This window comes from Formica exsecta, unplaced genomic scaffold (genome assembly GCF_003651465.1).
Source record: "Formica exsecta isolate Colony F162 unplaced genomic scaffold, ASM365146v1 scaffold760, whole genome shotgun sequence".
Taxonomy (NCBI): Eukaryota; Metazoa; Arthropoda; class Insecta; order Hymenoptera; family Formicidae; genus Formica; species Formica exsecta.
This window is the reverse complement of record NW_021853528.1, coordinates 704-14,306: the sequence shown is the minus strand read 5'-3', so window position 1 is coordinate 14,306 and position 13,603 is coordinate 704. Positions and strand designations below refer to the sequence as shown.

The window sequence follows — 13,603 nt, the reverse complement described above, 5'->3', positions numbered from 1 at the left end:
GCGAAGAAGCATTTTTTTGGAGCATTTTAATAGCAACGGATATCTCTATGTCCGGTTTTTCTAAATTTTTTACTTTTCCTTGATACACCTGCAAAATATTTGAAATTAATTTAAATATATACTTCATTAAAAAATATATAGCTTAATGTCAAGTGATATCATTTTATTTTGTATTAAACAATTTATCGAAAAATACATAATAGAGTGCATGTGCATGTTATCTTACAAAAATTTTGCTTATAATCTCTTATAAAAAGTTATTCATATAATTATTTTTATCGAGACATGCGTATCTGTTTCAATTTCTGTTGATCTAGAAATAAATAGCGTATAACATTGTATTGAACAAATTAAATAGAAACATTGAGTAAAAAGACTCTAATATAAAATAATATAAAGATTGTAAAACAGGCGAATAAGAGACGGACGCAGAAATAAATGCGCGCAGAGTTATTTGATTATATCGAAAAAATTATTTTTTACCATTCCGAATGCGCCGCTGCCTAAAAGTTTTTCTAGTCTAATTTCTTCACGTTTGATTTCGATCAGTGCATATTTATCCAAATTATATTCTAACATAGGATTGTATAACGTGTTGAGTTGAACATTAGGAACATTGGGTATCTCATGTAAAGTCTCTAATTCGATGTCGCTCATTGTCAGAGGCAAAACTTGCTTGTTACTTTTTTTACGTTGTCGATCTGTTATAAAATTGCAATTTACTTATCTAATAATATACATTGCAAAATTTATATCGCCTTTTCGACAAGTAAATTAACTTTTCTTAGAAAATCTTTATCTACTACAATACATTAGATATAATCTCTTTATACGATTAAAAACTTAAATGGATATCAAATATACTTACAATAGTAGTAGATGAAAATTACAATAACCATAGCGACAAAACTTGATATAATATATTGGTAATATTGTGTAACTACACTGTATATTCCAGGAGTGCTCGAAATATTACCTTTGTTTCGCAAAAATATACTCTTAATATCTTCATTTTATTTAAAAACTTACTCCTACTTATAACTTTACTATTAAAAATTACTAAGTTTTTAAATTTTGTAAATATATTTTTATATTTAAAATAAGTATATAATGTTATAATATCTTCATTGGCTTACTTGTCAGTGTTGAAAAAGTAAATCTTTTATCAGACGGCCATATAAAATCTTTCTCGTACTTGGGGTATTTCAATATTAAACGAAATTTGTATAGAGTTCCTGGTAGTAAGTTTTTTATATAGTAGATTATTTTTTCTCCATTATTCGGCTCAAAGATGTTTGCCGAATTTTGCCGAACGATTTGCCACTCCTGCATTTCAACATTTTTGTATTCCAATAAGTAATAAATCATATTAACGCTTGGAATCCACGAGATATTCATACCGTTTATGCTAACCCCGCTTAAAGTTATATTGTTTGGTTCCGAATACATGTACAAGGTTTTGTTTAAACTGTCATTATAATGATCGCTGAAGTTGGCTGGATACATGCGTACATATATCCTATATTTCTGTCCTGGTATCAACGGTTCGATTATTGTGAAAAATTTGCTGCCTACCTTATGTTCGGTCTTATTGATAAATAGCTCGTTTATTTGTCGTGTACTATATGATGTATACGTGTACGTTGTATTGATAAATAATGTCCAGTATACTTTATAGATCACGGGCACACAGTGTAATTTCTTGGGTGGCATCCAATAAACTGCTGCTATAGTAGGCGTCAGAGCCTCAACTGTTACATCTTCCGGTGCTTCGAGCTTGCTTGGTTTAATTTTCAGTATCACTTCCGAGCCGAATAACGGATACATCGATAATTGATCAGAATAAAAATTGCTTAGAGTTAGCAGTAACTTGTACTCTGCAAACGGCGTTAAATTCTGGATCTCGTAATACCGCTTGTACGTTTGCACGGTAAAATTATCGAACTTGTTAAGATTATTGTCTAAACAATAGTTTATGTAGATGGTGTATAAAGTAGCAGGTAAGTTGTACCTTTTGCATCCATTCTTGGGTATCGGTTCTGGAAGATTTACGATGATGCTGTTCGTCGTTACCGTGTACATCGGTTTTTCTACGTTGTAAATTCTTTTGTCAAGTGTCAGACATCTCGTCGAAGGATATGATTGCAAAGATTTACCCAAAGCATAGAATTTAGGAAATACTAAAGTTTCGGAGAAAGACACTCTTATCTTTTGGATGTACTTAAATGCGTCTACGCTTTTAAGCAGTGCATACTTTTTTTTCAAAATATAAATTACATCATAACCATTTTCAACAGTAATATAAATGTTTATCTTGTCAACTGTTAAAGATTTGAAATTTAATTTATTGCCAATGTCTTTAGTTCGTAAAATCAAATTGCACATAGAAAAATTAATGTCCGTCAGAATCAAGAGTTCTTCGAATAGCCAAAAAATTAGCGGCTTCTTTGTATCCATGCCGTCAATTTTCATGCCAACAAAAACTAACATACTGAGTGAAAAGGGGCATATAATACATAAATTATTCTGAATGATTGGAGTGTTATTTCCATCAAGATCCAATTGTATCATCTGATATTTATTATCCTCAGTGTAATTTGTCCAATATAATGTCCTAAAAAATATATGCATTATTACACTTATTATAGAATTTTATTATAACAATAGAAGAAACAAGTTTTTGTGTATAGTAAATATTTAAAATTCTTATAATTAAAGTTGTGTTAATTTATTATTTTTTTTATAACTTTTGATCTTAATTGCAAAGCCATATGAAATTAAGGAAAAATTACAAATCAGTACAAATCTTTAATGGAAATACTGTTTATTTATTTCAAATGGATGAAAGTTAACATACCCCATAGATGGAAATATAGTTAAACCGCTATAACGAAAAGTTCTTATTTTCAAAATTTTATCATATTTTACTATGCCATTTTCCCACATTGTTATATCAAGCTTTATGAGGTCAGTAAAACCAAACCCAAATTCCATCCAGTACAGATTTCTTGCTACCCAGTCAATGCAAAGATAGCGCGCAATATTTTGAAGCTTAGCTATTTTTGTAATATTGTTTTCATTCATCTTTAATATCATTCGGTCTTTTACATTGTTGCTCCAATAAATTTTTTGTTCCGCTATTGAATAAGTGGCATATCTCACGTTCTTATCCTTAACGAGATTAACCGTGATTTTTAAATCCAGATCCCATACATCGATACCGTATCGTGTTATCATCAATACTTGCGGTATTGGATTTTCGTGCGTAGTCGATACATCAATCATATCTGTGTAAAGACCAGCACCAACTTTAGTATGCACTCGTACTTGAAAATAGTACGTCGTGCTAGGTTTTAGATTGTGCACTGTGCACTCCAATATTGTAGCTGAAATACTTTTGTCGTTGCAAATTTGAATCTCCTTTTGGTTCTCGATGAACCAACATTGCACTGTGTATCCTTGTATTATTTCGTCTGTAAATTCAGGTTGATTCCATCTGCAAAAAAAATAATATTTTGGCCTTTTTATATTTAGTAAAATTATAACAGAATCAACATTTTTATATGTATTTGTTGTTAAATTTAAAAGAATATAGACTAAGAATTTAGATTTTTTACCTGTATGTCACAGAAATATCGTCTTCTTCATTTAGGAATCCATTATGGAACTCCACAAATGCTCTGGGAGATGTTGGTTTGCTCAAAATGCTTTCTAGAAATTTTTAGATTCCACATATTCATATAATTATATACAGGAACATTAACTATAATCTCAGTACTTCAGAAAAAACAATTTAAAGTAAAAATGAAAGCAAGAAAAAAAATAGAGATATATTACAAAATATGGAAATTATATAGCACAACAAGTATTGACTATTAAAATAATAAAATAATATAAAAAAGTTTGCGTGTTTTATATGGAAAAAGGTGATTGTTAATTTAGAACAAAAAAAAGTAATTGTTAATTCAGAACAAAAACAAATACAAAGTTTTTAATAAAGCATTAAATATTTTTTGGAAATGTCTTATTGATTAAGAAATAAGAAGTATAATATTTGCAATTGTTTAAAAAAAAAATAAACTAGCAAAATTAAATAATATAATTAACTGCTTTATATTAAATTTTGATTAATTTTACATACGTATAATATATGAAATGAAATTTATATTCTTCTCACTGTTGAAAGATATTTTTTTTTGGATCTTATTTTTACTCTCTCTTAAATGTAAATTATATTTATAATTTTTTTTGTCATGGACTTTTTTAAAATGATTTATGCATTGCTTTGCAACTTACCAATAGATTCTGGGATCACAGATATATTTGCAAATGGAATTTTGTCAACTTTGTTTCTCACACTCACACTATCAGAATGACTCCGGTCAGATTTGCGGTTTTGTAAAATATGATAATCGTTGTTCTCGGATACTGGAATATCCTTGATAAGATATAACATACAAAAAGAAATTAGTAAACACCGCTAGGCCAAAAACGTGGCGACCTTCGATACTTTTAATAAACAATATATGTACTAAGTAAATAGTAATGTATGTAATAAGTAAATCTGCCATAAAATTTCTTGTTTGTTTAATCATATAGGTGTGATATTTTTCTGTATACCTCTCTTGATTGATAATGTGTTTAAAACATACAGTGCAGTTACATTTTTTTAAAAATCTGTTTTTATTGTTTTTCAAGACTTTTTTTAAAAATCTGTTTTTGTAGTTTTTTATATGCAAAATCTTCTTGCATATCAAACATGATTCTTTTATTAAACGGAATTGGCTATCGTACACAAAGCTGCGTCAAATAGATGTCAATAAGACCGTTTGGACCAATGAGCATGTAATGTAAATCAATATGTGGTGGTTTAATGCTCAATGCTTGTTGATTTAAACGGTCTGCCATGCATATGCAGCTATGTCAATTTATGTGTGATGGTCCAAAGTCACGCAGAATGGAATAATTTGGGTTAATGAGAGTTCATATAACCGATTCTCTTAACAAGTAATACATGAAGGTGTAGATCTTTTCGATTGTTGAAACAATTTTGTTTAACGTTTGTTTACGGTAAGTTAGTTAATTTCTCCAAGTAAGTGACTTTATCTTAACATTTTTACTTTTCTTCTTAAAAATTTATTTGTTTTCTTTAAAGTTTCAGTTTATTTAACTTCAAGAATATAAATGTTATAAATATTGTCTTTTTATGGTCATAAAAATTATATAAATTTTTTTACTTAAACTTTTGTTGAATTTCTTTGCAGTTATCGTTACATGTTTTAACGCAAACCAATTTTGGAGAATATGATATTATAATTAACTTACATTACCTGGGTAAAATTGTATGTATATAGCTATATAATGAATATATGTACAATTAAAATTATATATAAAGTCAAAGACGTACCAAAAAATGGTATATTGTTGATTTCTGTGAATTTAATGTTACGGTTAATTGATAAAACTCAAAATTCCATTATATCGATACTCGACTTTATTTCGATATTTAGTAATGCTGTTCTGTTATATGTGTATATATATAACTATCCTTAACATAAAAAAATGAGACTGACTTTCTAAATTAATTTTGTTAAATAAAAACTAATTTAGTACATATCTTATTATACTAATACGAAAGGCAGTCAAATATAAATCAAACTTTTTCCAAAACTTTTTATTTGATCAAAATATTTCCAATTAAAACGCACATCCAAATCATTTTTCTACATAATTTCCACCAATATCTAAGCAGTTTTGCCACCAGATTGACCGTTTTTTTATTTCCATATTATAAAAAGTAGTGGGACATGTCCAAAGCCAATTGCGCACGAATTCTTCCACTTCTTCATTATTGTCGAATCGTTGTTCTTCCAACGCCTCTTTCAGTGGTCCAAACAAATGATAATTACACGGTGATAAATCGGGATTGTAAGGGAGATGTTCAACCGTAGTTTAGTGCAGTTGTGACTATTTCTCTTCAGTTAAGGCGGCAGTGTGAGGCCTAGCGTTGTTGTGCAGAAGCAAAATTTTTTATGTGCATAATTGGTTTCGGATACGTCCCACTACTTTTTATAACACGGAATAAAAAAACTGCCAATCAAATGGCAAAGGTACTTGGATGTTAGTGGAAACTATGTAGAAAAATGACTTGGGTGTGCATTGAAAATATTTTGATCGAAAAAATTTTGGGAAAAGTTCGGTTTATATTTGATTGTCCCTCGTAAATGATTATAAATATTTAAGAAGATAAAGAGGTCTTAGGAATTAAAGAAAAATCACATAAAAATCAGTTTGTGTCACCATATATAAGTATTAATATAGCGGAGAATAAACAGAAAATCTTATTGATGTTAAAAATACTTATTTTTAAAAAAAGCAATTAGAGAGGCGCAAAGATGATACAGTCAAGTTTTAATAGACCATTTAATTAAGCTTATTTCGTATTATATAACATTCATTTATAAACAAAGTTTCCAAGAATACATATATTTTATTATTATATGCAGTTTTAGTTACTCAAACTATTAGCTGTAATAACATTTAATTTCTTAAGCTTAATTTTGTACTATGAAGCATCCATTTATAAAAAAAATTTCCAAGATTTATACACTTTCTTTTTTTCGTAACATCACACATACTTTTCTAGTATTCTAGTATTTCTAGTATTTCTAGTATTTCTGCTATTTTATGTTATATAGTTTTATTTTATTATTATACAGTACATATATTTTATTATTATATACAGTTTTAGTTACTCAAACTATTAGCTGTAATACCATTTAATTTCTTATTTAACAAAGCAATCTCTTACCTGCATGAGGTCTGAATCTGGGCACATGGGATCGCACTCTCTCGAAGCTACACTATTTTCCGGATACTTTGATAAAGTATCCGCTCCCGCTAACATTAACACTTTTAGTAAAACACATAATACCGTTTTTGACATAATAATTTTGTTCTTTTTTTGTAAATACTTGCTCTCAATCAGTTCCCGCACAATCTTTGGCAGCTCAGCTATGAATAGTGATTCTATCGATATTCTTGATAATGCAAATAATTGCTAATTGCATCAACTTTTTCTTACTTATATCATTTTTTTGAAATTTGTTTAGTATATCAATCATGAAATCTCTTCTAGCGCTAATTTTCAAAATTCTTTTTATAATCAATCACGATGTATCTTACATATCATCAAATTATAAAACATTTGGTTAATAAATTGCTCACTTTTTTCCATAAAAACCAATGACAACATTGAACGAATGCATTTGTTTGTATCAAATAATAATATGAATATTATTAGTTTTCCTCTGTAATTGCTCTTAATATAATTTGATAGAAAAGCAGTCAAATGAAAAGAAACGTGCATGATATAATTATTGTTGGAGAAAATTATAGACGAACAGGAAATTACTGAATTATAAATCTTTAATTTTGTCACTATTCATGCACTAAATTTTACCAGATTGTATATATTTTCTATATCTCTTGTTTGATTAAATACTGCATTCAATTAAAAACTGTGTGTGATAATTGTTTCTTAAACCATTATTTTTTATTTGCTACACTCCACTTGCGATTTTCTTCTGTGAAAACATTCGTCGCTAATTTAAAAAGAGCTAGACTTTTTAAGATTTGTTAAATTTCATTATTAATATTATTAATGAGTAACTAACGTTCATAAGTAATATGTAACCATGTATATTGCGACAATAAACGTCATAGGCGTTTACCGGGTGAGGAGATTTGAGTACTCTAATGAACCTAAGAGCGATGTCGTTTAGGATTGCCACCTTTTTTTAAAACAAATAACGTATGTAACGCCTTTGAGAACGAAAAAAAAAGAACGTTAAATAAAAAAAAAAGTACATATATTTTTTATATTATTTATTTTTCCATACATATTTTTTATTACTTTTAGTGATATCTAATAAGTGTTTGTCTTGTTTAAAGACTTCTACAGCGTCTTTACAACCGATATTTAAATTTAAATATATCAACAACTCATTTTTAATTAAATTTAGAGAAGCTTTGTTCCTCTAATATATGTTACGTGAACTATAGGCAAAAAAATTAAAAAGGACCATCTTCTTTCTACAGAAAAGGCAATTTTCAAGTGGCTGCAACTTCGTTACATATAATCGGATTGAGATCAATAAAAAAGCGTTACTATGCTTGAAGTTTCTAGTTTCAGAATCTTTTAGTCGAGTTTAATTCTTTTTATTTGTTACAAAATTACATTATGAAAAAGCGACGTTCGTCGATTGAACAAATTTTTCAAAAATTTGTCAGAAAGTGCCAAAGAAAAAAAAATTGTAACACGATTTCGTTAACTGGATTTTAAGGAGCAGAGTTTTATTTTTCATTTGCCTTTTTAATGAATGTCCTATGATTTTTTTTCGCCAAGTTGTTCACTACTGAAGTAAAATCAATCTATTGAGTTTGAGCGTTCATAACTAGTGAAAAAATCGCGCAATGATGATTAAAAAAGTAGTTTAAAGAGAAAAGTCGGCACTTTAAAATGCACTAATTGTTTTTTTCAATTAATATCCATAATCAAAGTGTAATCGTTACTTTAAAATCAAATAAAAATTGCACTTTTTCATTTAAATGCAAATTATTGAAGAAACGCTAACATTTTTATGTACTCTACAATATTTACAAGTAAAAAATATCCCAATTACTCTTGCAAAAAGCTGAAGCAATTAGTGCTTAATACTTTTGTATCAAAAATAAGAAAAAAAGTGTTTTTTTCCAGAGATGATGTACTTGAAAGAACGAGTTCATGCAAATCTCGCACGGCCGCTATGACTATGAACGTTTGACGGGAGTAACTTCGTTATAGCGTGCCAAAGCCCCATACAATGCACTATTTTGAGGTTCCACTGTATTGTAATGAGAATTCTAAATTAGATCTCACTACGTAAGTTTTTCTTCTCTTTTTCAATTATATGATGCGCTGTAGCGGCATTCACGGTATTTTTTAGTCACACTTCGTACATAGACATATTTGTGGAGAAATATAGTCAATAAATATATCGTAGGATTAACAAATTACGGAGGTTTGATCTCCACATGATATATGAACAGTTTAGAGTCATTAAAAACTGTAGAACTGATAAACTATAAAGTTCTGATCTTTGACATCCTACACATGTATGCATGGACAAACGCACACCTATATATTCCAAGAGTAAAGTAAATTTAATCAGTGTCTTTATATGACATATCTCGAGTCATTCTCTCCGGCAGAAAATATCGTAACTTTGCAATTCATAGAAGTTCTTAACAAAAGAAAATTTAATTATATTATTTCAAAATATGCTTTTTAATATTACCGTTTTGACCAGTTAGAATATAAAAAACGGGAGTTTCTATTTAAAAAATTGAAAATGATTTTTACAAAATCTTCAAAGTAACCCAAGGTCAAGATAATACTATTATGCATCACTTGAAACGTTACAATTTTTGTTTGAAGCACTTTTTTTTTTAATATTTACAAAATATTTGGTCGTTCCTTTATATACACCTGGTATATACATTTATAAATATATGTATATACATAGTTACTCAATCATAATTTTCTACATTTTTTTTTGCACAAAATATAAAATTCTTTAAAGTTTCTTAATGTATTAAAATTAGTGTATGCGTAAATTTATTCATTAAATTTTTTCTAATATTATATGCAATGGCTCTGTTTCTTTATTAATTCGTAATAAAAAAGAAAAATATGAAAATTAATTATAAGCATATTCAGGATCGGTTCTGACTCCTTACTAGTCCTTGTGCGAGAACAATTTTTGCGCCCCTATGTTGATGTGTGTGTGTGTATAGAAAAATAAAACGACAAAAAATGTACATTTATACACATACAAAGTATGTATTTTATAAACATATGTACTTAAAAATTGTATAAAGAAACAAAAACAAAAATATTTTCTTATTACCAATGAACACTTCTAAATTTCTTAGTAGCTAAATGTTGAATCGTCTATAATATCAAATCAATCTAAACTTTCACAAAGTCCATATTCTATAGTTAAAAGTCCTAATTCGGTTAATCGATCCTGAGTCATAGAAGATCGCAGATAATTCTTTATTAATTTTAATTTTGATAAACTTCTTACACTGCAACAGGTATTGGCAATATTAAAGAGATTCTTAAAGATATAAACAAATTAGGAAATGATCACTGTAAGTTATTCTTAACAATACAATCTAAATTTTGTAACGGATTCGATAAGCTTCTTTGCATTATTTTATATGTTTGTAATTCGTAAAATAATTCCAAACCATTTATATCTTTAAATATTTAATTTTCTGTGTCAATTTGCAGAATTAAGTCTAAATCTAAACAAGCTTTTTTTCTCTTCTGACAAATTATGAAATCCGCACAAAAATTTGAATAAAATATTGCATTCATTCAAGATTTGAAACCTTTCTTGGATTACTGGCAGTAATTGCTGGCTTGAATTAAGGCAGTATTTAGTATATTACGAAATAAAATTTAATCTTAAAAATTTCTTTCGGGTCTGTTAATGTTTCGTAAGCGCATTCATAACTAAAATGTCTTATTTTTGTTCTATTACAAACAATTGCAAATTTGGCAGATATATTTATTTCAGTAGCCAAAACTTAAGCATCACTAATATATTTATTAAATGCTTCACTACATCTAATATCATTTAAAAATTTTATTATTTTTTTTAATATTTTTGTAGATTTATTTATGTTAGATCCAGGTCTTTGTAACATTTTATCTGCTACGTCTAGTTTTGATAATGTATCATGCCATATAATAACAGAACATATAAATTTAAAATTTGTTATATGAATTAATAATAAATTGGTCATATGTTTTGTTTTTATATTTCGAGAAATATATTCTATCAAGATATTTAAATTTTTAATAATATCGTTTAATTGCAACCTGAGAGAACGTATCGCATTTATTCTACTCTCCCATTTAGTATCGCTAATCGATTTTAAAGTTAGCCTAGAAACATTATTTTTAGTACATCCCATCTGTAGGATGATGTAGAAAAAAATGTGTACAATATTTCATATTACTAATACTTTTGATTAAGATATACGCCTTCCAGTTCATATTGCAGTTTCCAGTTTATTGTAAACCGAGGAAGGCCGCATAATTCTACGAGTGTTGATTTCGCGAAGCGCTGATGCCAAGTCTACAATATCAAGTAAATCTGAACTTTCACATTCTAGTTCTAAGTTTATATTCTATATTTTTAATCCGTTATCGTAACCTTGTCCGCGAATATTCTAAATTTTAACTCATAATCTTTAAAAATATCATGCACAAAATAATTATATAAACCTTCGCCAGTTGTATTTAATACTGAATAAAATCCTAAAAACAATTCTTGCACTGTAACATTATTATCTATAATATCGACCATTCTTATAACAAAGAATAATTGTTCAATATCATTAATGTCTGATGTACAGTCTAAAATTATAAAGAAATATTTATCTTGTCTTACTAATATTTTAATTTATGTTTTTATTGTGCTTGCTAATGCAGATATAATTTCGCTTTGAAATATTTTTCCTATGCAATGGGGCATATGTTTCTTTAATTCTTGAGACAATTTTAATGTTTTCAACGTGTTCAAAAATTATTGGATCAAATTTTGCTACCATTTCTACAGCTTTTAAACAATTTTCATTATTTGATTGATATAATTTGTCGTTTTCACCTTTAAAAGCTAAACATTGTCTTACTAAAAATTGCACTATTGCTATCATTCTTTCAATTTCGTCATCGCTTCTTTTCAGAATCAAAGTAACACTGTTGTTTTATATCAAGCTATCATCGAGGCGGATCTCTACAATCAGAAACTGATTTTCAACTACAGTATTTTACGCTTTTAAATGCCTCGTTCGGGATCGGTCATGGCCACTAAAACATAAACGAGATAAAATTGCTTCGTTATTATATTGGCATTACATAAAAGATCTGAGCCGAGCGTTTGAATATATGTACGTTGATTCCCGCACCGCACATAGATACCGTGCATATACAGGATGAGTTAGATAAAATGTTACAAACTTATATCTCGGAAACAAAGTATTTTAGAGAGAAATGTTTTATACAAAAGTTTTATGACCTCGAAGAGGATATAAGATGGTATCATGGTGGTGGTTTGACCTGGGATAATCGTTTGAAGATCACATGAAGGTTACCTTCAATTTCTTAAGCGGGGAGCCTCGTGTAATGGGTCAAAAAAAATCGATTTTTTGTGTATAAATTAATAGTAGTACATCTTAAAAATATGTCCCTGGAGTTACAAACCAAAATTCGAAATATTACCAGGGTTATCGATTTTACAGCTACGCGTCCTGTAGGTATACCGGAGAGCGCGCGGCGCATTCCTCCACATAGTTCGTTGTATGAATAAGCTCCGAACATGAGCCGGTATTTATAAGTCAGCGTGTCTGTGTAATTTGTGTACGTTTGTGTGAGTATATTTTTAAATAGTGAAAAGTGAGTGTATTGGTCACGTGAAAAAGAGAATGGATACTCAGCTCCAAAATATTTGAATTTCGGCATAGGGATTATCGAGATCGCGTCTTTTATAGCTGCTGGAGTTTTCAATGAAGGTTATTATGTCATATTAAAAATAATGGAAACACTAGAAATCATTATTGGACAGCAACGTACATTTTTCGTTGATACTTGCGACGTGGAGCGGTTGAAGAGGCAGGAGCGCCGCACCCTAAGCAGCACGAAAAAGGTTTGAATGGCTCGGAGAGAGCAACAAATTAAGCTGCAAAACTTTTACAAAGAAGCAGAAAATTTGCTACATGTGCACGTATGAGCCTGGAATAGCAGACTAGCGCAAAACAGCTGTAAGATTCCAAAAATTATTATTTTTCAATACCCAAAACTTTAAACGCGTTTTTCTCGAAACGACTTTTTTCAGATTGGCGTGCAGCATAACTCAAAAAATATTCAATCAATCGACTTATCCCTGTGCAAGCATGTAGATAAATATATTCCTCTCTGAATGAACCAGTACTTTAGTGATATTATTAAATTTAATTATTTTTCTTTTGCATAATTAAAATGAAAATTTTTCGTCAAAATTGCAACTTTTTTTTTCAAAGTCCTGCCATTTCTACAATTTTTCACTTTTTTTGTATGATGTGGTTCATCCATAGCGTAATCTTACTAAAAAAAAAAAAAAAATCTTTTCAAATTTTTTTTCAAGCGAATACAACAGGCGCTATACTGCACGCCGACAAACGACTCTCTGACGCCGAGGCCGCGGCGAAATACCTTTATAGTTTCTAACACAGCTATTTTTTACAAAAAAAAAAAAAAATTGATCTACTTTTCTAAATGTTGATTAAAATCCTCTAAAAGTTTCAACAAAATCCATTAAATTGTTTTCTCAAAAAAAATTCTCAAAAATCACTTTATTTTTAGCAAGCTGCACGAGACTCCGATACTTAAAACCTTACAACTTTTATTTGAAACATTTTTCTCAAATCTTGAAAATAAAATATTTTGTTTTGTCAGAATGATTTTAATCATCTGATTAAAATAAAAGTAACGCGATAATTACGTAAAATT

At 28.8% G+C, this 13,603-nt stretch overlaps 1 protein-coding gene across 1 annotated transcript in view; it reads right to left on the bottom strand.

Annotated features, from left to right (window-relative positions):
* The window catches only part of LOC115243930 (proto-oncogene tyrosine-protein kinase ROS-like), an 11,980-nt gene extending 4,443 nt beyond the window's left edge, over positions 1–7,537 (bottom strand). The window contains exons 1-5 of the mRNA XM_029821236.1: positions 6,812–7,537; positions 4,297–4,438; positions 3,618–3,711; positions 2,858–3,496; positions 1,137–2,614 (exon numbers count right to left, since the gene is read on the bottom strand). Of these exons, the coding sequence (XP_029677096.1) occupies positions 1,137–2,614; positions 2,858–3,496; positions 3,618–3,711; positions 4,297–4,438; positions 6,812–6,946 (2,488 nt within the window). The 5' untranslated portion in view covers positions 6,947–7,537. The remainder of the gene's footprint in view (positions 1–1,136; positions 2,615–2,857; positions 3,497–3,617; positions 3,712–4,296; positions 4,439–6,811) is intronic.
* Between the last annotated feature and the right edge of the window lie 6,066 nt (positions 7,538–13,603).